The 23,069-nt window shown below is 50.6% G+C and overlaps 1 protein-coding gene across 3 annotated transcripts; it reads left to right on the top strand.

Moving 5' to 3' along the window:
- Positions 1-6,948: 6,948 nt before the first annotated feature.
- Positions 6,949-15,579, top strand: LOC137525446 (E3 ubiquitin-protein ligase TRIM39-like). 3 transcript variants are annotated; one of them, XM_068246535.1, is made up of 3 exons: positions 9,339-9,640; positions 12,218-12,260; positions 12,699-15,579. In XM_068246535.1, exon 3 carries the CDS (start codon positions 12,826-12,828, stop codon positions 14,374-14,376), a length of 1,551 nt encoding a protein of 516 aa, XP_068102636.1. In that variant the 5' UTR covers positions 9,339-9,640; positions 12,218-12,260; positions 12,699-12,825; the 3' UTR covers positions 14,377-15,579. The 3 variants fall into 3 exon arrangements, with proteins under 3 accessions (XP_068102634.1, XP_068102636.1, XP_068102635.1); XM_068246533.1 differs by lacking the exons at positions 9,339-9,640; positions 12,218-12,260 and adding an exon at positions 6,949-7,030; XM_068246534.1 differs by lacking the exon at positions 12,218-12,260.
- The last annotated feature ends 7,490 nt before the right edge of the window (positions 15,580-23,069 follow it).

Raw genomic sequence — 23,069 nt, forward strand, 5'->3', positions numbered from 1 at the left:
TGTGTATGTGGATAGAGAGCTGTGACCGTGTTCCCCACAATAGCCTGGTGCAGAAGCTGAGGATACAGGGACTGGGGGAATGTGTGTATGTGGATAGAGAGCTGTGACAGTGTTCCCCACAATAGCCTGGTGCAGAAGCTGAGGATACAGGGACTGGGGGAACGTGTGTATGTGGATAGAGAGCTGTGACGGTGTTCCCCACAATAGCCTGGTGCAGAAGCTGAGGATACAGGGACTGGGGGAATGTGTGTATGTGGATAGAGAGCTGTGACACTGTTCCCCACAATAGCGTGCTGCAGAAGCTGAGGATACAGGGACTGGGGGAATGTGTGTATGTGGATAGAGTGCTGTGACAGTGTTCCCCACAATAGCGTGGTGCAGAAGCTGAGGATACAGGGACTGGGGGAACATGTGTGTATGTGGATAGAGAGCTGTGACAGTGTTCCCCACAATAGCCTGGTGCAGAAGCTGAGGATACAGGGACTGGGGGAATGTGTGTATGTGGATAGAGAGCTGTGACCGTGTTCCCCACAATAGCCTGGTGCAGAAGCTGAGGATACAGGGCCTGGGGGAATGTGTGTATGTGGATAGAGAGCTGTGACACTGTTCCCCACAATAGCCTGGTGCAGAAGCTGAGGATACAGGGACTGGGGGAACGTGTGTGTGTGGATAGAGAGCTGTGACCGTGTTCCCCACAATAGCCTGGTGCAGAAGCTGAGGATACAGGGCCTGGGGGAATGTGTGTATGTGGATAGAGAGCTGTGACACTGTTCCCCACAATAGCCTGGTGCAGAAGCTGAGGATACAGGGACTGGGGGAACGTGTGTATGTGGATAGAGAGCTGTGACAGTGTTCCCCACAATAGCCTGGTGCAGAAGCTGAGGATACAGGGACTGGGGGAATGTGTGTATGTGGATAGAGAGCTGTGACAGTGTTCCCCACAATAGCCTGGTGCAGAAGCTGAGGATACAGGGACTGGGGGAACGTGTGTATGTGGATAGAGAGCTGTGACACTGTTCCCCACAATAGCCTGGTGCAGAAGCTGAGGATACAGGGCCTGGGGGAATGTGTGTATGTGGATAGAGAGCTGTGACACTGTTCCCCACAATAGCCTGGTGCAGAAGCTGAGGATACAGGGACTGGGGGAACGTGTGTGTGTGGATAGAGAGCTGTGACCGTGTTCCCCACAATAGCCTGGTGCAGAAGCTGAGGATACAGGGACTGGGGGAACGTGTGTATGTGGATAGAGAGCTGTGACACTGTTCCCCACAATAGCCTGGTGCAGAAGCTGAGGATACAGGGACTGGGGGAATGTGTGTATGTGGATAGAGAGCTGTGACAGTGTTCCCCACAATAGCCTGGTGCAGAAGCTGCGGATACAGGGACTGGGGGAATGTGTGTATGTGGATAGAGAGCTGTGACACTGTTCCCCACAATAGCCTGGTGCAGAAGCTGAGGATACAGGGACTGGGGGAATGTGTGTATGTGGATAGAGAGCTGTGACAGTGTTCCCCACAATAGCCTGGTGCAGACGCTGAGGATACAGGGACTGGGGGAATGTGTGTATGTGGATAGAGAGCTGTGACTGTGTTCCCCACAATAGCCTGCTGCAGAAGCTGTGGATACAGGGACTGGGGGAACGTGTGTATGTGGATAGAGAGCTGTGACACTGTTCCCCACAATAGCCTGGTGCAGAGGCTGAGGATACAGGGACTGGGGGAATGTGTGTATGTGGATAGAGAGCTGTGACAGTGTTCCCCACAATAGCGTGGTGCAGAAGCTGAGGATACAGGGACTGGGGGAATGTGTGTATGTGGATAGAGAGCTGTGACAGTGTTCCCCACAATAGCCTGGTGCAGAAGCTGAGGATACAGGGACTGGGGGAATGTGTGTATGTGGATAGAGAGCTGTGACAGTGTTCCCCACAATAGCCTGGTGCAGACGCTGAGGATACAGGGACTGGGGGAATGTGTGTATGTGGATAGAGAGCTGTGACTGTGTTCCCCACAATAGCCTGGTGCAGAAGCTGAGGATACAGGGACTGGGGGAACGTGTGTATGTGGATAGAGAGCTGTGACACTGTTCCCCACAATAGCCTGGTGCAGAAGCTGAGGATACAGGGACTGGGGGAATGTGTGTATGTGGATAGAGAGCTGTGACAGTGTTCCCCACAATAGCCTGCTGCAGAAGCTGTGGATACAGGGACTGGGGGAACGTGTGTATGTGGATAGAGAGCTGTGACACTGTTCCCCACAATAGCCTGCTGCAGAAGCTGAGGATACAGGGACTGGGGGAACGTGTGTATGTGGATAGAGAGCTGTGACAGTGTTCCCCACAATAGCCTGGTGCAGAAGCTGAGGATACAGGGACTGGGGGAACGTGTGTATGTGGATAGAGAGCTGTGACACTGTTCCCCACAATAGCCTGGTGCAGAAGCTGCGGATACAGGGACTGGGGGAACGTGTGTATGTGGATAGAGAGCTGTGACAGTGTTCCCCACAATAGCCTGTGCACAAGCGCCTTCATTCTACTGGGCATGCCCAGACCTTAATCACACATGCTTGCGCACAAGCACCTTTATTCTACTGGGCATGCCCAGACCTTACTCACACATGCCTGTGCACAAGCGCCTTCATTCTACTGGGCATGCCCGGACCTTACTCACATGCTCAGTCGAGATTTGCCCCACCACAGCCAGAAGCGCAGCTAGACAATGAATTGGATCCCTGCACTGGAACGGTGGTCTGAACGAGGATCTGGGAAGCCACTGGACCATCCAAAAGGCTTCCCACTACGGTAGCTAACGTTTTATTTTTCCATTACTTCAGGTGTGCTTAAAGTACCAATAACCCTGAGATGGGCAGAACAAGGTCTAGTGTAATTACAAAAACAAAAGTTTGCTTTCCTAAAACAGAAATAATTTGCGATAATTCAGATTGGAGTGAGCTCGAGATGCCTCCCAGGCACCACTGCTGAATATATGCAAATTAACCATAATCCATGCCATGCACTGATGAGGATCAAACAATCCGAAACAGTCTGTATGCATGTTGGATTATTATGGCTCTGTACATATTACCAAGCTGACACATCATTGCATTCCAGCGGTTCTGGAGGTGTGTTTAGCTTCTAAGGGTACAATGGTTAATTTGCATATATTCAGCAGTGATGCACTGGGAGACATCTCGAGCTCACTCCAACCTGAATTATCGCAAATTCTTTCTGTTTTAGGAAAGCAAACTTTTGTTTTTCTTAATATCTTAGTAAGGGGGCTTTTAGGACCATTGTAGTCCCTTACACACTCCAATAAGTTCTGGGTCACCATGAGCTTGCTGGTTAGTCTGTGCCCCTAGTGTAATTACTTGGGGCTTCTTTCAGCTCCTGTAGCCTTACAGGTCTCCTGTTTTCTCCCCAGTCCGCTGCAGTCCTCTGAAAGATTGCCTGCCGCAGACTACTCCACGTATGTGGTCCCACCCACATGCCCTCCCAATAAAGTGCAATGGAGGAGGCACACAGCCGGGACTGCGCATGCAGGGGGGGGGGGGGGGGGGCTGGAGAAAGCCTAGGTAAGTAAAGCAGAACACCAACCCCTATCTCGGGTGGAAGCAGGAAAGTTTGGTAGGCACTGCCATAGGGGTCCATTGTAATTATCGGCAAGGAGGGGGAAATCTGGGTAATAGATGCAAATGCACACATAGTGAAGACCTCAGGGCCCGTTCACACTGTAGGGGAAACCGCTGCGTTTACCACAACACAATAAAACGTAAAATCAGATGGAAAATGCATCCTAGGTTATTAATAGGAAGCATTTACACTGTCAAACAGAGCGAAAATGCACAACACGCTGGGGAACCGCAAATTCAAAATGCTGACTGTATTTTTACACAGCCGCAACGCAAAATCCCGACAAACTTGAAGGTAAGTGCTTGTTTCTGAACCTGAGCTTCGACTAGGTTCTCTATAAAGCAAAGTAAAAAAAAAAAAACATATACTTACCTATGGGAAGGCTCTGGGTCCTATAAAGCCTCCCCGTTCCTCTCATGGCCCCTGCGTTCCAGCGCTGTCACCCCCGTTCCGATTTGCGGCCACTGGAGGCTTCGGAAGGCCCGAGTGCTCCGGAAGACAGGTGGCTCCGTACTGCACATGTGCGAGTGTGTGTGTGAGAGTGCGCTCAGGAATGTGCAGTATGGAGCGGCCCATCTTCAGGAGCAATACTGTCATCAAAATACACTACCAATATCAGGATAGGCTTTATTGAACAGCTATGCAAAAAGACACACGTTTAAAATCACTTAAAATAAGCGCTCCCAAACGTCACAACATGCACCACAAGCCACTCGAAACCACTTACATCCACCAGTACTGGCTTTATAGATGTTTGGTAAGTTCATGTGGGTATCTTGTTAGCCTGCCGTAAGTGCCAATCTCCCTCTGCCAACCCCCTGCTGTGATATTATGGATATACGATACTCACCAGTCCTACTGCGATATTACCATTCAGTTTTGATCCTGGCAGTCCTGCATAGTTCCGGCGGATGAAACTTCCTGCACCAATATGCCACTTGCTGTAATCCCACTTTAATTGCCTGTATTGGGCTAAGTCTGTGATGTGCACACCACCTCTGGCCTCAGCATTCATGCGGTGGATGTGCAATGGCAGAGTCCAGCGCTGGATTCAAACCGCCCTGTAGCTTCTCAGGGATAGGCTCGGCAATCTGTGCGGAGCACTCCAAGACAAAGACAAATAACATTTATATCGCGCTTTTCTCCTGGCGGACTCAAAGCGCCAGAGCAGCAGCCACTAGGGTGCGCTCTATAGGCAGTAGCAGTGTTAGGGAGTCTTGCCAAAGGTCTCCTACTGAATAGGTGCTGGCTTACTGAACAGGCAGAGCCGAGATTCGAACCCTGGTCTCCTGCGTCAGAGGCAGAGCCCTTAACCATTACACCATCCAGCCACCACACTCCAATCACCAGGGACATAACCTTGCCCACATCTTCAGGAGCACTCAAGCTGATGAAGCCTCACTGAGCAGTATTAAACCAATTGATGGAATATCTCTAACGGGGTTGACAAGGCTGAAACGTGGGGACCATGTGAGGAACGGGAAGGTTCTATAGGACCTTCCCTCTTCATAGGTTAGTATCTGATTATTTTCTCAACAGATTCTCTTTAAAGGGAATCAGAGATGAATGGTTCCCAATAAAATTACATACCTGAGGCTTCCTCCAGCTCTCTCCTGCCTGTTAGCTCTCATGGTGTCCTCTTTTTTCTCTCAGTTAGCCTACAATTGGCCCTAGAAAATCCTCTGGTCCAGGGCCAGCAGAGCATGCGGGGTCTGCCCGTTGGCCCGCTCCCACCGCGTTCACGTTGAATGCTCCCAGCAGTGGCGTAGCTAAGGAGTTGTGGGCCCTGATGCAAGTTTTACAATGGGGCCCCCCAAGCACTCTATACATATCAATTGATACGGCGCACCAAATCCTGCCAAGGACAACTACAGTGTCTGAGGTGCAAGAAGGGGATGGGGAACAGTTTGTTAATAATTACCACTATTCAAAGTATCTATAGAAGTGATTATGATGAGCACAGGACCAATAGACAGCTAATATTGTAGTTGAGGGAGTGCCCTTCGGGGCCCCGATGCGGTGGCTACCTCTGCAACCCCTATTGCTACGCCCCTGGCTCCCAGTGATGGGAGTGAGACAGGGGAGCGTGCCTAGCCGGACTGAGCATGCACCGACTGGCCCAAACTGATGGATTTGTTGGGGTCAGTACCGGGCGAACAGAGAGGAAGACATACCTCCCAACATTTTGAGATGAGAAAAAGGGACACTTAAGCCATGCCCCTGTCACACCCCTGATCACACCCCCGTCACACTGCTAGTCACACGTAACAAAGCTTTCATAAGAAAAATATGTTGTTTTATAATTCATACCACACTGGCCCTTTCTATCCTTGTTCATTTTCCTTCATATTAACAATTTAAATTTAGTATTATATCAATTTCAAGGATGGGAATAAAGTTTGAGTCAATCAAACACATTTTTAAGTAGAGAAATATATATATTTACATAGAAAGAGGGACAAAGTTCTGAAAGAGGGACAAATTAGGAGGTAAGAGGGACAGAGGCACAGGGCTCCCAAAGAAGGACTGTCCCTCCGAAAGAGAGACAGGAGCTATGGAGGAAGAAGAGGAAGCAGTGGGAGTGATGAGGCTGGAGGAAGCCCCAGATATGTATGTTTTGATAGGAATTGTTTGTCTCTGGTATACTTTGCGCCTGACAGCCACTCAACCCTCCATCATTAAAGATACATAAGAGAAATAAATAAATTCAGCTCTGCTTACCTGGAGCTTCCTCCAGCCCCTTGAAGTTTCTGTGTCCCTCATCACAGCTCCGCTGGCAGCCACTCTTCTGTGGTCCCCTCTGCAGCTAATGTGGCCAGGAGCGTTCTGCGCAGTAGTACTGGAGACGTCAGCCTGGCACATGCGCGCACCGCACTCTCATTCTCACAGAAGCCGCCGACTTCACCACTACAAAGCAGACTGCAGAAGAGTGGCTGCCAGCAGAGCTGCACTGAGGGAAACAGAGACTTCAAGAGACTGGAGGAAGCCCCAGGTAAGTAGATCTGCATTTATTTTTTTCTCTTATGTATCCTTTAGGACACAGCCTGCCATTTATAGCGTTTGTGGACACAGGCATGGCTTTTGTGTTCTGCAGAAGCAGAGTTCTCCTGCTAAATGGGATCATCCTGAATCAAAACTTCTTTTTTTTTTGGTAAACAAGCAACCTGTGAGTGCAGTTTGATGTTTGTCCACAAGATGGCGATATAGATTATCACAGTGTTCCGCTGCTAGGTATCTGTTTAACTTTCCAGGACAACCACGGAGGGTTTAACTTTCCAGGACAACCACGCAGAGCAGCGTGACGGGGTTACCATGCGCCCCACCCACACGCAGAGCCCTAGAAGAAGCGCGGGAGCGTGAAACAGAAGTGAAGCCGTTGTATTGTTGTTGGCACCCTAGAGTTAGTGTAGGTAATCCATGTGTGTGACTTCCCCTTGTGTTCCCTCTATCTCCCTCTAACTCCAGAGTCCCCTCCTGTGCCTCTGTGCTCCCCCAGTCTCTGTGTGTCCCCTGCCCCCTCCTGTATCTCTGTGCTCCCCCTCCTGTCCCCTGTGCTCCCCTCCTGGTCTCCTGTCACCCCTCCCCTCTATATGTACTCTGTGCATTCTTCAGTCTCCCTGCACTTCCTCCTGTACATGTGTACCCCTCCTCCAACCCTTCTCTCTCCCTCTGTTTCCTGCTGCCTCCTCCCTCTCTTTCCTCAGTTCTTCCTGGTCTTCTTCTGCCCCTCTCCCCGGCCCTGTATCGGCCACGCTCCCCGGCCCTGTATCGGCCACGCTCCCCTGCCCTGTATCGGCCACGCTCCCCAGCCCTGTATCGGCCACGCTCCCCGGCCCTGTATCGGCCACGCTCCCCGGCCCTGTATCGGCCACGCTCCCCAGCCCTGTATCGGCAACGCTCCCCGGCCCTGTATCAGCCACGCTCCCCTGCCCTGTATCGGCCACGCTCCCCTGCCCTGTATCGGCCACGCTTCCCTGCCCTGTATCGGCCACGCTCCTCGGCCCTGTATCTGCCACGCTTCCCAGCCCTGTATCGGCCGCGCTCCCCAGCCCTGTATCGGCCACGCTCCCCAGCCCTGTATCGGCCACGCTCCCCGGCCCTGTATCGGCCACGCTTCCATGTCCTGTATCGGCCACGCTCCCCTGCCCTGTATCGGCCACGCTTCCCTGCCCTGTATCGGCCACGCTCCCCTGCCCTGTATCGGCCACGCTTCCCTGCCCTGTATCGGCCACGCTCCTCGGCCCTGTATCTTCCACGCTTCCCGGCCCTGTATCGGCCGCGCTCCCCAGCCCTGTATCGGCCACGCTCCTCTGCCCTGTATCGGCCACGCTCCCTGGTCCTGTATTAGCCATGTTCCCCAGCCCTGTATTTTTTATTTTTGTATTTCTATTGTAATTACTATAGGACTTCTACTAGGAAGCTGAGGAGGAGGAGGCAGAGAGGAGACACAGGTCCTCCGTGTTGTCCCGCTGGCTGCCCGTGATGATGATGATGATCATGGGTGGCCTTCTGGGCCTGTGCGGGCATTCGTGCCCGTGCGTCCCTATCACGTGGTACATACTGGGCCTGCACACAACTACTGCACAGGCGCAGTACGTGCCTGATGATGTGGCGCAGAAGACCCGACCATCATCAGTGTCCCCTCCTGTGCCTCTGTGCTCCCCCAGTCTCTGTGTGTCCCCTCCTCTCCCCCTGCCCCCTCCTGTATCTCTGTGCTCCCCCTCCTGTCCCCTGTGCTCCCCTCCTGGTCTCCTGTCACCCCTCCCCTCTATATGTACTCTGTGCATTCTTCAGTCTCCCTGCACTTCCTCCTGTACATGTGTACTCCTCCTCCAACCCTTCTCTCTCCCTCTGTTTCCTGCTGCCTCCTCCCTCTCTTTCCTCAGTTCTTCCTCCTCTTCCTGGTCTTCTTCTGCCCCTCTCCCCGGCCCTGTATCGGCCACGCTCCCCAGCCCTGTATCGGCCACGCTCCCCAGCCCTGTATCGGCCACGCTCCCCTGCCCTGTATCGGCCACGCTCCCCGGCCCTGTATCGGCCACGCTCCCCGGCCCTGTATCGGCCACGCTCCCCGGCCCTGTATCGACCACGCTCCCCGGCCCTGTATCGGCCACGCTCCCCGGCCCTGTATCGGCCACTCTCCTCTGCCCTGTATCGGCCACGGTCCTGTATCGACCACGCTTCCCAGTCCTGTATTGGCCACGCTTCCCGGTACTATATCTGCCATGTTCCCCGGCCCTGTATCGGCCACGCTCCCCAGCCCTGTATCGGCCACGCTCTCCGGCCCTGTATCGGCCACGCTCCTCGGCCCTGTATCGGCCACGCTCCCCTGCCCTGTATCGGCCACGCTCCCCTGCCCTGTATCGGCCACGCTCCTTGGCCCTGTATCGGCCACGCTCCTCGGCCCTGTATCGGCCACGCATCCCGGCCCTGTATAGGCCACGCTCCCCGGCCCTGTATAGGCCACGCTCCCCGGCCCTGTATAGGCCACGCTCCCCGGCCCTGTATCGGCCACGCTCCCCGGCCCTGTATCGGCCACGCTCCTCGGCCCTGTATTGGCCACGCTTCTCTGCCCTGTATCGGCCACGCTCCCCGGCCCTGTATCGGCCACGCTTCCCGGCCCTGTATTGACCATGCTTCCCAGCCCTGTATCGGCCACGCTCCCCAGTCCTGTATTTTTTATTTTTGTATTTCTATTGTAATTACTATAGGACTTCTACAAGGAAGCTGAGGAGGAGGAGGCAGAGAGGAGACGCAGGTCCTCCGTGTTGTCCCGCTGGCCGCCCGTGATGATGATGATGATCATGGGTGGCCTTCTGGGTCTGTGCGAGCATTCATGCCCGTGCGTCCCTATCATGTGGCACATACTGGGCCTGCACACAACTACTGCACAGGCGCAGTATGTGCCTGATGATGTGGCGCAGAAGACGCGACCATCATGGCCTGGCCGTGACAACGCAGAGGACCGGGGCTGTGGTGAGGGACTCAGACGGCCACGATGGGCTGGAAAAAGCCCCAGGTGAGTAAAAAATAGATTTGTAACTTCACATCGGACGTCCTTTAATGTTCCCATCCCCTGAGAAGTGCACAAATTAATATTGGAAAAAGTTTGACCATATAGTGGTCCAAGAATGGGGACATAGTGTATAACAAATAATCAGTGCAATGAGCCTGGGTGCGGTGATAGTATAGAATTGTGTAGCCATAAAATTATATTTAAAAAAAATGTAGACATTGATTGTACAGTCAGACCCCCAGCATCCGGCACAGAGGGGGATTGCCTGATGCCGGATGTGTGTTCTTCCCAGTTGCTTGACAAGTCTAGCAACCGGCCCTAAAATAATTATTCTTCAGTATTTATACAGCAGTTCTGCAGCCAGGGCGGTGGAGTCAGAGTTGAGGAGTCAGAGCAATTTTTGGGTACCTGGAGTCGGGGGAAAAATGCACTGACTCCGACTCCTAATGAATTTCAACTGTAATTGAAAAAAAAAATATGATAAAATGTTCTATTTCTCAGATAATAGTCACCATAAATTATATACACAGTAATAGCTGTGCTTAGTCCACAAATATGAAATAAACCAATCAAAATTAGTTACTTGTGCTGCTTCAATAAAGCAGTCCCCGTATTTTTAAAGTCAGATATACATATTTGATTGTGACTGTATATATGATGTGTACACAGGAATCTCTTATATATACTAAATAACGTCTATGCTGTAAGAATAAAGCCTGATGTGTAGCCGTGTCACTAATAGAGATGGTCAATGAGATGGGAATAATTCTGCGCTGATGATGGTTTATGCAAATGTACGCACTCTCTTTGCTCATAGATCCACCGTGTATAGCAAGCACCAATAGGAGAGATTCGTGTTAGACGTGCTCCGACCCCTATGGTCTGTGCACATCAGACCATATCAATAGTAGAAGTCCAAAGTGAGTCAGCACAGTCTTCAGTAAAAATTAGCTCTTTATTGGTTAAAATGGCATGATGTCAAGCTTCTTTCAGCGGCAGCTCCGCTGTTTCGGGCGTCGAGCCCTTTATCAAGCCAAGAAGCAAAGTCAAACTCTCTTTGCTCATGAAATCAAATAAATTGGTATGTTGTTAAAATTTGGTTTGGTGACTATGAATTAAATGGTACCTGAGACAGAAGCAAAGAAAAGTTTTATACATACCTGGGGCTTCCTCCAGCCCCCTTCAGGCTAATCAGTCCCTCGCTGTCCTCCTCCGCCACCTGGATCTTCTGCTATGAGTCCCAGTAATTCAGCCAGTCAGTGCAGTCCGGCCACGTGCCGCTTCCACAGCCTGGAGCGTTCTGCACCTGCGCAATAGTGCTGCGCAGATGTAGTATGTTCCTGATAGCGGAGTGTGTGCATGCGCATTATGCCAGACTGGCTCAAGTACCTGGACTCATAGCAGAAGATCCAGGTGGCGGAGGAGGACAGTGAGAGACTGATTAGCCTGAAGGGGGCTGGAGGAAGCCCCAGGTATGTATAAAACTTTCATCTGTTTCAGGTTTACTTTGTAGTACTATACTCTACATATGCACTTCCCACAGAGCTACAGGGAATCCACTGAGAATGTTGTGCCCATTGACCACAGACAACACGTCTATCATCCATAAACCTGATTCAGATTGAACATGAAGACTGTGTAATAGAGGAAGAATCTCCTCATTCCCCTGCAGAGTACCTGCACATCACTCTTACATGAACCCACCGTTACATTGCCTAGGGCCTGATAGATGTTCTTTGTTCCTGTCTGTACCTCCTACAAGTACTCTTACCAAAGAGTAGTTTTAGGCTAGAAGATTTAGTAAGTTTTTTGTACCGACTCCCCAGCCCTGTCTGCAGCACTATAGTGAGTATACTCACTAACTGGCCCTCAGAGGGGCTCACAATCTATTCCCTACCATAGTCATGTGTGCATTATAGCCTCGCGGCTATTTAGAGGGCAGCCAATTAACTTACCTGTATGTTTTTGGGATGTGGGAGAAAACTTGACTGCTCGGAGGAAACGCATGCAGACACAAGGAGGGCATACAAACTCCAGTACGCCGCGGGCAACGTAGGCTAATTGACAGCGGCGCTTCACGCAGGCGCAGTAAGGACGACCTCGAGGTCATCCTCTGCACCGTGTGAGGACCCCGGGCCAGCGGCTGCCAACGGAGCTCTCGCCGTGGTACAGACAGCTGCGAGGGGCTAGAGAAAGCCCCAGGTAAGTAAATCAGATATGCAATATATGTGCCTGATGATTCCTTTAAAGATACCCATTGCTTATTGTCCCCACACCTTCGGAATCTTCGGTAACAGTCCCTGTAAGTTCAGCCAGTTGGTGCATGTGCAGTGTGCTCCTCTGTCTTGCTCCCATGGCCTCAGAGTTGGGGGGGTAATTATACAAGTTGGGTGAAGAGTGCATTTGTAGTGGTGGGACATCAGGGGTTAGCGTAGGGTAGTAAGTATGGCTGGGAGGGCAGTAACGATTAGTGTAGCTGGGAAGTGTAGCTTAGACAGTTTTGGAGCAGAAGGACCATGCACCATGGACTCACCAAGTGTATTGTTTTTTTTACCACTGGTGTTTGTGTTCTAAACTTAGGTGTGTCCCATAGTCCGGAGTGTCTTATAGTCCAAAAAATACGGTAATTCTCATTCTATCCCTCACCTATCTGCTCCTAATACTCCACCCTCCTCCCCTCCATCAAAATCCAGGCTGCACTTGGAACTCTTGCTTACTCATTGTAAAGGCGGCCACTAATGATACAATTTGCTGAACTAGTCTCTCTGTCTCCAGTAGTTTGCCACGTTACACTTTGCTCGTGGCATTTTATGCCTTTTCTTCCTACGGTTTCTTCTTTATTGTACTCTCCTTACTGTTTCTCGTATTCTTCTTGCTCTCACTCCCTCTTTACAAAACTTTTTTTTCTGCAGCCCCGCCCATACAGTATGTAGCACTTGTCTTTGTTTTGTCTGCTCTTTTTCTCGCTGCCACTTTGTTCTCTTTTTCACTCATTCCTCCACTCTGCTGTGTTACTTTGCTCTTTTTTTAATTGTCTTTCTCCCCCTTGTTTTCACTGCAGATTCCTCGATCTAAACAGTCACACTTCTGCTAGTTAAAAAAAAATATCGTTCCACTGTCATTCGCTCCCCTGAACGTGATAACTTTTGCTGCAAGAAGAGTTCCCACCCCCTACAAACAGGCTTCCAATGGCGTCCGCCTCTCTGGGAGAGGAGCTGAGCTGCTCTATATGCCTGATCCTGTATACAGAGCCGGTGACACTGACATGTGGACACAGCTTCTGCCGGGATTGTATTGTGACTGTGCTGGAGACACAGAAGGCATCAGGAAAAGTTTATTCCTGTCCAGAGTGTAGAAAGGAGTATCCAGACCACCCTCTGCTGGAGAAAAACAGGAAGCTGTCCAACATTGTGCACAATTTCACAGCCATGCAACAAGAGAAACCCGAGGTTCGGTGTACATTTTGTGTAGATGCCCCAGTGCCAGCTGTTAAGACTTGCCAACATTGTGAAACCACCATGTGTGATAAACATCTGGCAGCTCATAACGAGACAGTGGACCACGTGTTAGTGGAGCCCACATCCTCCTTGATCAGCAAGAAATGCTCCATCCACAAAAAGCTCCTGGAGTATTACTGCTCTGAGGACTCCACCTGTCTGTGTGCGTCCTGCTGTCTTGTTGGGACACATAAAGGACACCAGGTGGAACTTCTAGAGGAGGCTTCTGAGAAGAAAAAGGAGGAACTAAAACATACACTAAAAAAGATGGCACCAAAGAGAGGGATAAATGAAGAGAGAATCCAAAGCTTACAGGACCACCAAAGGAAAGCACAAGAAAAAGCAGCTGATGAGAAGAAGAGAGTCGCAGCTCTGTTTGAGGACTTCAGGAGGCAGCTTGAAGTCCACGAGATGAAAGTCCTGAATGAGATCACCAGGCAAGAAGAGCAGATATCACAGTCTGTCTCTGATTGTATCCAGCATCTGGAGACACAAGGAGGGGAACTGTCCAGGAAGATGGCTCGCATTGAAAAGATGTGTGATATGACTGACCCAATAGCTGTCCTGCAAGATCCAGAATCTGACACAGCTGACCAAGATATGGAGGAACCATCTGTTCCTGATCTGGATGATTTTCTGATTTTGATTGAGTTAAAAAAATCCATAAGTGAACTTATTACTCAAATGAAATCAAAAGTTGACTCCTCTATGCCAAAGAAAACACATCTGTTACTGGATGTAGACACTGCACATGACTATTTGGATTTGTCTGATGATTTAAGAACTGCATCAACCTCTGAAACAAGTCACTGCAGACCACATTCACTGAAGAGGTTTATCACATTCCCTCAGGTGCTGAGTACTGAGAGCTTTTCCTCTGGGAGACATTACTGGGAAGTGGAGGTCTGGGATGATGGAGATTGGGAGGTTGGGGTAAGCTATCCTAGTATAGAGAGAGAAGGGAAGGTATCCAGCATTGGAGATAATAACAAATCTTGGGGTTTTTGCAGAGATAATGATAAACTTTTTGCTTACCATAATTACTCAGAGGTATCGTCATTAAATTCTCAGTCTCCCTGCAGAAGATTAGGAATATATTTGGATTATGAAGCCGGCCGTCTGTCCTTCTACCAGCTAGAGGACTCCTTCAGCCATTTACACACCTTCACTGCCACCTTCACTGAGCCCCTCCATGCTGCTTTCTATGTGAGTTACGAAAGTTGGGTGAAGATATTACCCTAAGATTGCATTGCAGTGGGGTTTGCTGGCATGTGAGAGGCATAGTGCAAAATCTCCAAATACAGGAACTCCAAACAACCTGCCTATCCAGAGTTGGACACTCTCTTTAAAATGACATACCACAGGGCTCCAGTTGCATGTAAGTTACATGTCAACTGTGAGAAACGTGTTCAAGGTTTAACTTTAACAAAGTTAACCTTTTAAAGATTCAAGTGTTATGGGTTTTTTTTGTTTTGTTTTGTTTTACTTTTTTAACCACTTCCTTACCAGCAGTCTCTGCTCCCTTAAAGGGAACCAGAGACGCCGGACATAGCACAAGTAATAAAGATTTCATACATACCTGGGGCTTCTTCCAGCCCCATAAGCCTGCATCGCTCCCACGCCGCCATCCTCCGCTTCCTGGATCCGCCGGTACCGTGTCCCGACACTTCCTGGCCGCGTCCGCCGCCGACTGGCCGCAACTACGGGACCCGGAACTGGCTGATACAGGAAGCGGGGGACGGCGGCGTGGCAGCGATCCGTGCGTATGGGGCTGGAGGAAGCCCCATGTATGTATAATATATTTTTCCTGGCGTCTCTGGTACCCTTTAAGTACCACAGGCTGCTAGTATGGTAAAACGCCGCCTACCGACGAATGGTCGCAACAATCTGTTGTTTTGTCCCTGCCGCAGGTCCCTCTCTGCCATCCCTATGACTGCAGAGTGCTGTGTGCCAGTCAGGAGCTGCTTTCATTGCCTCCTGACCCTGTCAATCAATGTAAGCTAATGGAATTGGCTTACAGTGATGACAGGGCCAGGAGCCAATGAAAACGGCTCCTGACCGTCTTACAGAGCTCTCCCGTCATCGAGACGGCAGAGAAAGAGTATAGCAGCGGTGGGAGAAAACGGCGGGAGCGGTGTGACTGCGCGGCGGGATGATTGAAATTTACGTCCTGTCAAATGCACACTGCCACGTGCAGGACGTCGATTTCAACTGCGTCAGTCAGCAAGGAGGTAAATCTTTTGCCTAATCTGTTTTACTGGCTGGAATGACCAGTTTTGGAAGCAATGTCCCGCATTTTTGGTTGCTTTGGTAACAGGGCTTGTTTGCTGTGTTAGAGATGGGATTTATCAGTGTAGGCTATAAAGTGATGCCTCTAGTGAAGTACATAGGTTATATGTATATTGTTCATTATAATGCTAACTAAAATGCTAATAAATCCCGATAATGGAGTTGTTGATTGCAGAGTGCCTCAGAGCTAAAATTAATACATTCAAATAATTGCTTAGAATTCTGACCACTCAAATGTAACCTTTTTGCATAAACACAGCTTTCTGCAGCTTTAAATCCTTGAAATTTTTGATCACATGACCAAAAACTAATCTGTGAGACGGTGAGTTTTCAAGCCTGTGGGTGTGGCTTCTGCAGCTGCTTGGATTGTGTCATCTGCACTGTTCAGACTGAAAGGGATCAGGCACAGGCTGTAATATGTCTGAGAAGATTGCTGCCTATAGCACAGACTACAGTGCAGGAAGTGCCGGGTGTCTGCGCTCCTGAAAAAGGGTTTTTACAAATGATTTATTTGTCATCAAGTAGTTGTGGAATTTATAGACAACTGAGTGTCACTGTACACCATTGTAGAGAAACATATGCGCCTTCACTGAGGGTGTAAACCTAAAGTTTATTACACCAGAGGATTAAATGACAAAATAACACAATCCGTTGTATTCCACTTTGAACAGTACTATGGCCCACCTGTCATATTTGGCTCCAGGAATAAGGATGAGCGCCACGCGCATTTCCAAACTCTGACTTTTTTACCTCAGAATTTCCTAATTGAAAGTCAGAATTGTCGAAATACTGACGTGAACTGGAACTGAAATTTGGAATTTCAAGCTAAATTTAATTGAATTCGGCAATTCTGACTGTCCCTATCCAGGAAACATACATGGCAGGTTTTAAAAAGAAAGGAAAGGATCCACATGCTCAATTGAATGTTAAAAGCCGGTATTCTTTATTGAAGATAAATCGACACAGAAGACATTCTCATCCACAGGATCAGCTGATGCGTATCGGGCTTACAATGCACCCTTAGTCATAGTTGTCCACAATGACTAGGGGTGCACTGTAACCCCAACACTTCAGTTGATCCTGTAGATGATAATGTCTTCCTTTATTTCTACTATGGCTTAGCTAACCAGATCCTGCACCAGTGACTAATTCTGTGGGGGATTCAGAGCATTCGGACTTTCCTTGGTTTGGAAGGATGGAAAAAAAAATCCTAAAAGTGAACCCGGGTTGAGAGTGATATGGAGGCTGCCATTTTTTTTTTTTAAGCAATACCAATTGCCTGGCTGTCCTGCTGATCCTCTGCCTCTGATACTTCTAGCCATAGCCCCTGAACATGCATATGCAGACCAGGTGTGCCTGATAATATTGTCAGATTTTACAAGATTAGCTACATGCTTGTTTCAGGTGTGATTCAGACACCACTGCAGTCAAATAGATCAGCAGGGCTGCCAGGGAACTGATATTGTGGTGGGAACATCTGGGGGAACATGTGTGTGTATGTGGATAGAGAGCTGTGACAGTGTTCCCCACAATAGCCTGGTGCAGAAGCTGAGGATACAGGGACTGGGGGAATGTGTGTATGTGGATAGAGAGCTGTGACACTGTTCCCCACAATAGCGTGCTGCAGAAGCTGAGGATACAGGGACTGGGGGAACGTGTGTATGTGGATAGAGAGCTGTGACACTGTTCCCCACAATAGCGTGCTGCAGAAGCTGAGGATACAGGGACTGGGGGAACGTGTGTATGTGGATAGAGAGCTGTGACACTGTTCCCCACAATAGCCTGGTGCAGAAGCTGAGGATACAGGGACTGGGGGAACGTGTGTATGTGGATAGAGAGCTGTGACACTGTTCCCCACAATAGCGTGCTGCAGAAGCTGAGGATACAGGGACTGGGGGAACGTGTGTATGTGGATAGAGAGCTGTGACAGTGTTCCCCACAATAGCCTGGTGCAGAAGCTGAGGATACAGAGACTGGGGGAACGTGTGTATGTGGATAGAGAGCTGTGACAGTGTTCCCCACAATAGCCTGGTGCAGAAGCTGAGGATACAGGGACTGGGGGAACGTGTGTATGTGGATAGAGAGCTGTGACAGTGTTCCCCACAATAGCCTGGTGCAGAAGCTGAGGATACAGGCACTGGGGGAATGTGTGTATGTGGATAGAGAGCTGTGACAGTGTTCCCCACAATAGCCTGGTGCAGAAGCTGAGGATACAGAGACTGGGGGAACGTGTGTATGTGGATAGAGCTGTGACACTGTTCCCCACAATAGCCTGGTGCAGAAGCTGAGGATACAGGGACTGGGGGAACGTGTGTATGTGGATAGAGAGCTGTGACAGTGTTTCCCACAATAGCCTGGTGCAGAAGCTGCGGATACAGGGACTGGGGGACTGTGTGTGTGTGGATAGAGAGCTGTGACAGTGTTCCCCACAATAGCCTGGTGCAGAAGCTGAGGATACAGGGACTGGGGGAATGTGTGTATGTGGATAGAGAGCTGTGACAGTGTTCCCCACAATAGCCTGGTGCAGAAGCTGAGGATACAGGGACTGGGAGAATGTGTGTATGTGGATAGAGAGCTGTGACAGTGTTCCCCACAATAGCCTGGTGCAGAAGCTGAGGATACAGGGACTGGGGGAACGTGTGTATGTGGATAGAGAGCTGTGACACTGTTCCCCACAATAGCCTAGTGCAGAAGCTGAGGATACAGAGACTGGGGGAATGTGTGTATGTGGATAGAGAGCTGTGACACTGTTCCCCACAATAGCCTGGTGCAGAAGCTGAGGATACAGGGACTGGGGGAATGTGTGTATGTGGATAGAGAGCTGTGACCGTGTTCCCCACAATAGCCTGGTGCAGAAGCTGAGGATACAGGGACTGGGGGACTGTGTGTATGTGGATAGAGAGCTGTGACACTGTTCCCCACAATAGCCTGCTGCAGAAGCTGAGGATACAGGGACTGGGGGAATGTGTGTATGTGGATAGAGAGCTGTGACAGTGTTCCCCACAATAGCCTGGTGCAGAAGCTGAGGATACAGGGACTGGGGGAATGTGTGTATGTGGATAGAGAGCTGTGACAGTGTTCCCCACAATAGCCTGGTGCAGAAGCTGAGGATACAGGGACTGGGGGAACGTGTGTATGTGGATAGAGAGCTGTGACAGTGTTCCCCACAATAGCCTGCTGCAGAAGCTGAGGATACAGGGACTGGGGGACTGTGTGTGTGTGGATAGAGAGCTGTGACAGTGTTCCCCACAATAGCCTGGTGCAGAAGCTGAGGATACAGGGACTGGGGGAATGTGTGTATGTGGATAGAGAGCTGTGACAGTGTTCCCCACAATAGCCTAGTGCAGAAGCTGAGGATACAGGGACTGGGGGAACGTGTGTATGTGGATAGAGAGCTGTGACACTGTTCCCCACAATAGCCTGCTGCAAAAGCTGAGGATACAGGAACTGGGGGAACGTGTGTATGTGGATAGAGAGCTGTGACAGTGTTCCCCACAATAGCCTGGTGCAGAAGCTGTGGATACAGGCACTGGGGGAATGTGTGTATGTGGATAGAGCTGTGACACTGTTCCCCACAATGGCCTGCTGCAGAAGCTGAGGATACAGGGACTGGGGGAACGTGTGTATGTGGATAGAGAGCTGTGACAGTGTTCCCCACAATAGCCTGGTGCAGAAGCTGCGGATACAGGCACTGGGGGAATGTGTGTATGTGGATAGAGAGCTGTGACACTGTTCCCCACAATAGCCTAGTGCAGAAGCTGAGGATACAGAGACTGGGGGAATGTGTGTATGTGGATAGAGAGCTGTGACAGTGTTTCCCACAATAGCCTGGTGCAGAAGCTGCGGATACAGGCACTGGGGGAATGTGTGTATGTGGATAGAGAGCTGTGACAGTGTTCCCCACAATAGCCTGGTGCAGAAGCTGAGGATACAGGGACTGGGGGAACGTGTGTATGTGGATAGAGAGCTGTGACAGTGTTCCCCACAATAGCCTGGTGCAGAAGCTGAGGATACAGGGACTGGGGGAACGTGTGTATGTGGATAGAGAGCTGTGACAGTGTTCCCTACAATAGCCTGGTGCAGAAGCTGCGGATACAGGGACTGGGGGAACGTGTGTATGTGGATAGAGAGCTGTGACACTGTTCCCCACAATAGCCTGGTGCAGAAGCTGAGGATACAGGGACTGGGGGAACGTGTGTATGTGGATAGAGAGCTGTGACAGTGTTCCCCACAATAGCCTGGTGCAGAAGCTGAGGATACAGGGACTGGGGGAATGTGTGTATGTGGATAGAGAGCTGTGACAGTGTTCCCCACAATAGCCTGCTGCAGAAGCTGAGGATACAGGGACTGGGGGACTGTGTGTGTGTGGATAGAGAGCTGTGACAGTGTTCCCCACAATAGCCTGGTGCAGAAGCTGAGGATACAGGGACTGGGGGAATGTGTGTATGTGGATAGAGAGCTGTGACAGTGTTCCCCACAATAGCCTGGTGCAGAAGCTGAGGATACAGGGACTGGGGGAATGTGTGTATGTGGATAGAGAGCTGTGACACTGTTCCCTACACTAGCCTAGTGCAGAAGCTGAGGATACAGGGACTGGGGGAACGTGTGTATGTGGATAGAGAGCTGTGACACTGTTCCCCACAATAGCCTAGTGCAGAAGCTGAGGATACAGGGACTGGGGGAATGTGTGTATGTGGATAGAGAGCTGTGACAGTGTTCCCCACAATAGCCTGCTGCAGAAGCTGAGGATACAGGGACTGGGGGAATGTGTGTATGTGGATAGAGAGCTGTGACACTGTTCCCCACAATAGCCTGGTGCAGAAGCTGAGGATACAGGGACTGGGGGAATGTGTGTATGTGGATAGAGAGCTGTGACATTGTTCCCCACAATAGCCTGGTGCAGAAGCTGAGGATACAGGGACTGGGGGAACGTGTGTATGTGAATAGAGAGCTGTGACAGTGTTCCCCACAATAGCCTGGTGCAGAAGCTGTGGATACAGGGCCTGGGGGAACATGTGTATGTGGATAGAGAGCTGTGACACTGTTCCCCACAATAGCCTAGTGCAGAAGCTGAGGATACAGGGACTGGGGGAACGTGTGTATGTGAATAGAGAGCTGTGACAGTGTTCCCCACAATAGCCTGGTGCAGAAGCTGTGGATACAGGGCCTGGGGGAACATGTGTATGTGGATAGAGAGCTGTGACAGTGTTCCCCACAATAGCCTGGTGCAGAAGCTGAGGATACAGGGACTGGGGGAACATGTGTATGTGGATAGAGAGCTGTGACAGTGTTCCCCACAATAGCCTGGTGCAGAAGCTGAGGATACAGGGACTGGGGGAATGTGTGTATGTGGATAGAGAGCTGTGACAGTGTTCCCCACAATAGCCTGGTGCAGAAGCTGAGGATACAGGGACTGGGGGAATGTGTGTATGTGGATAGAGAGCTGTGACACTGTTCCCCACAATAGCCTGCTGCAGAGGCTGAGGATACAGGGACTGGGGGAATGTGTGTATGTGGATAGAGAGCTGTGACACTGTTCCCCACAATAGCCTGGTGCAGAAGCTGAGGATACAGGGACTGGGGGAATGTGTGTATGTGGATAGAGAGCTGTGACAGTGTTTCCCACAATAGCCTGCTGCAGAAGCTGAGGATACAGGGACTGGGGGAATGTGTGTATGTGGATAGAGAGCTGTGACAGTGTTCCCCACAATAGCCTGGTGCAGAAGCTGAGGATACAGGGACTGGGGGAACGTGTGTATGTGGATAGAGAGCTGTGACACTGTTCCCCACAATAGCCTAGTGCAGAAGCTGAGGATACAGAGACTGGGGGAATGTGTGTATGTGGATAGAGAGCTGTGACAGTGTTTCCCACAATAGCCTGGTGCAGAAGCTGCGGATACAGGCACTGGGGGAATGTGTGTATGTGGATAGAGAGCTGTGACAGTGTTCCCCACAATAGCCTGGTGCAGAAGCTGAGGATACAGAGACTGGGGGAACGTGTGTATGTGGATAGAGCTGTGACACTGTTCCCCACAATAGCCTGGTGCAGAAGCTGAGGATACAGGGACTGGGGGAACGTGTGTATGTGGATAGAGAGCTGTGACAGTGTTCCCCACAATAGCCTGGTGCAGAAGCTGCGGATACAGGGACTGGGGGAACGTGTGTGTATGTGGATAGAGAGCTGTGACACTGTTCCCCACAATAGCCTGCTGCAGAAGCTGAGGATACAGGGACTGGGGGAACGTGTGTATGTGGATAGAGAGCTGTGACAGTGTTCCCCACAATAGCCTGGTGCAGAAGCTGAGGATACAGGGACTGGGGGACTGTGTGTGTGTGGATAGAGAGCTGTGACAGTGTTCCCCACAATAGCCTGGTGCAGAAGCTGAGGATACAGGGCCTGGGGGAACGTGTGTATGTGGATAGAGAGCTGTGACAGTGTTCCCCACAATAGCCTGGTGCAGAAGCTGAGGATACAGGGACTGGGGGAATGTGTGTATGTGGATAGAGAGCTGTGACACTGTTCCCTACACTAGCCTAGTGCAGAAGCTGAGGATACAGGGACTGGGGGAACGTGTGTATGTGGATAGAGAGCTGTGACACTGTTCCCCACAATAGCCTAGTGCAGAAGCTGAGGATACAGGGACTGGGGGAATGTGTGTATGTGGATAGAGAGCTGTGACAGTGTTCCCCACAATAGCCTGGTGCAGAAGCTGAGGATACAGGGCCTGGGGGAATGTGTGTATGTGGATAGAGAGCTGTGACCGTGTTCCCCACAATAGCCTGGTGCAGAAGCTGAGGATACAGGGACTTTGGGAACGTGTGTATGTGGATAGAGAGCTGTGACAGTGTTCCCCACAATAGCCTGGTGCAGAAGCTGAGGATACAGGGACTGGGGGAATGTGTGTATGTGGATAGAGAGCTGTGACAGTGTTCCCCACAATAGCCTGGTGCAGAAGCTGAGGATACAGGGCCTGGGGGAATGTGTGTATGTGGATAGAGAGCTGTGACCGTGTTCCCCACAATAGCCTGGTGCAGAAGCTGAGGATACAGGGACTGGGGGAATGTGTGTATGTGGATAGAGAGCTGTGACAGTGTTCCCCACAATAGCCTGGTGCAGAAGCTGAGGATACAGGGACTGGGGGAATGTGTGTATGTGGCTAGAGAGCTGTGACAGTGTTCCCCACAATAGCCTGGTGCAGAAGCTGAGGATACAGGGACTGGGGGAATGTGTGTATGTGGCTAGAGAGCTGTGACAGTGTTCCCCACAATAGCCTGGTGCAGAAGCTGAGGATACAGGGACTGGGGGAACGTGTGTATGTGGATAGAGAGCTGTGACACTGTTCCCCACAATAGCCTGCTGCAGAAGCTGAGGATACAGGGACTGGGGGACCGTGTGTATGTGGCTAGAGAGCTGTGACGGTGTTCCCCACAATAGCCTGGTGCAGAAGCTGAGGATACAGGGACTGGGGGAAGGTGTGTATGTGGATAGAGAGCTGTGACAGTGTTCCCCACAATAGCCTGGTGCAGAAGCTGAGGATACAGGGACTGGGGGAATGTGTGTATGTGGATAGAGAGCTGTGACAGTGTTCCCCACAATAGCCTGGTGCAGAAGCTGAGGATACAGGGACTGGGGGAATGTGTGTATG

The sequence above is a fragment of the Hyperolius riggenbachi genome, chromosome 7 (genome assembly GCF_040937935.1).
Source record: "Hyperolius riggenbachi isolate aHypRig1 chromosome 7, aHypRig1.pri, whole genome shotgun sequence".
NCBI classification, from domain to species: Eukaryota; Metazoa; Chordata; class Amphibia; order Anura; family Hyperoliidae; genus Hyperolius; species Hyperolius riggenbachi.

Bases quoted from the DNA above. Each gene is read 5' to 3' on its own strand.
- LOC137525446 (XM_068246533.1), top strand. From the start codon at position 12,826: ATGGCGTCCGCCTCTCTGGGAGAGGAGCTGAGCTGCTCTATATGCCTG.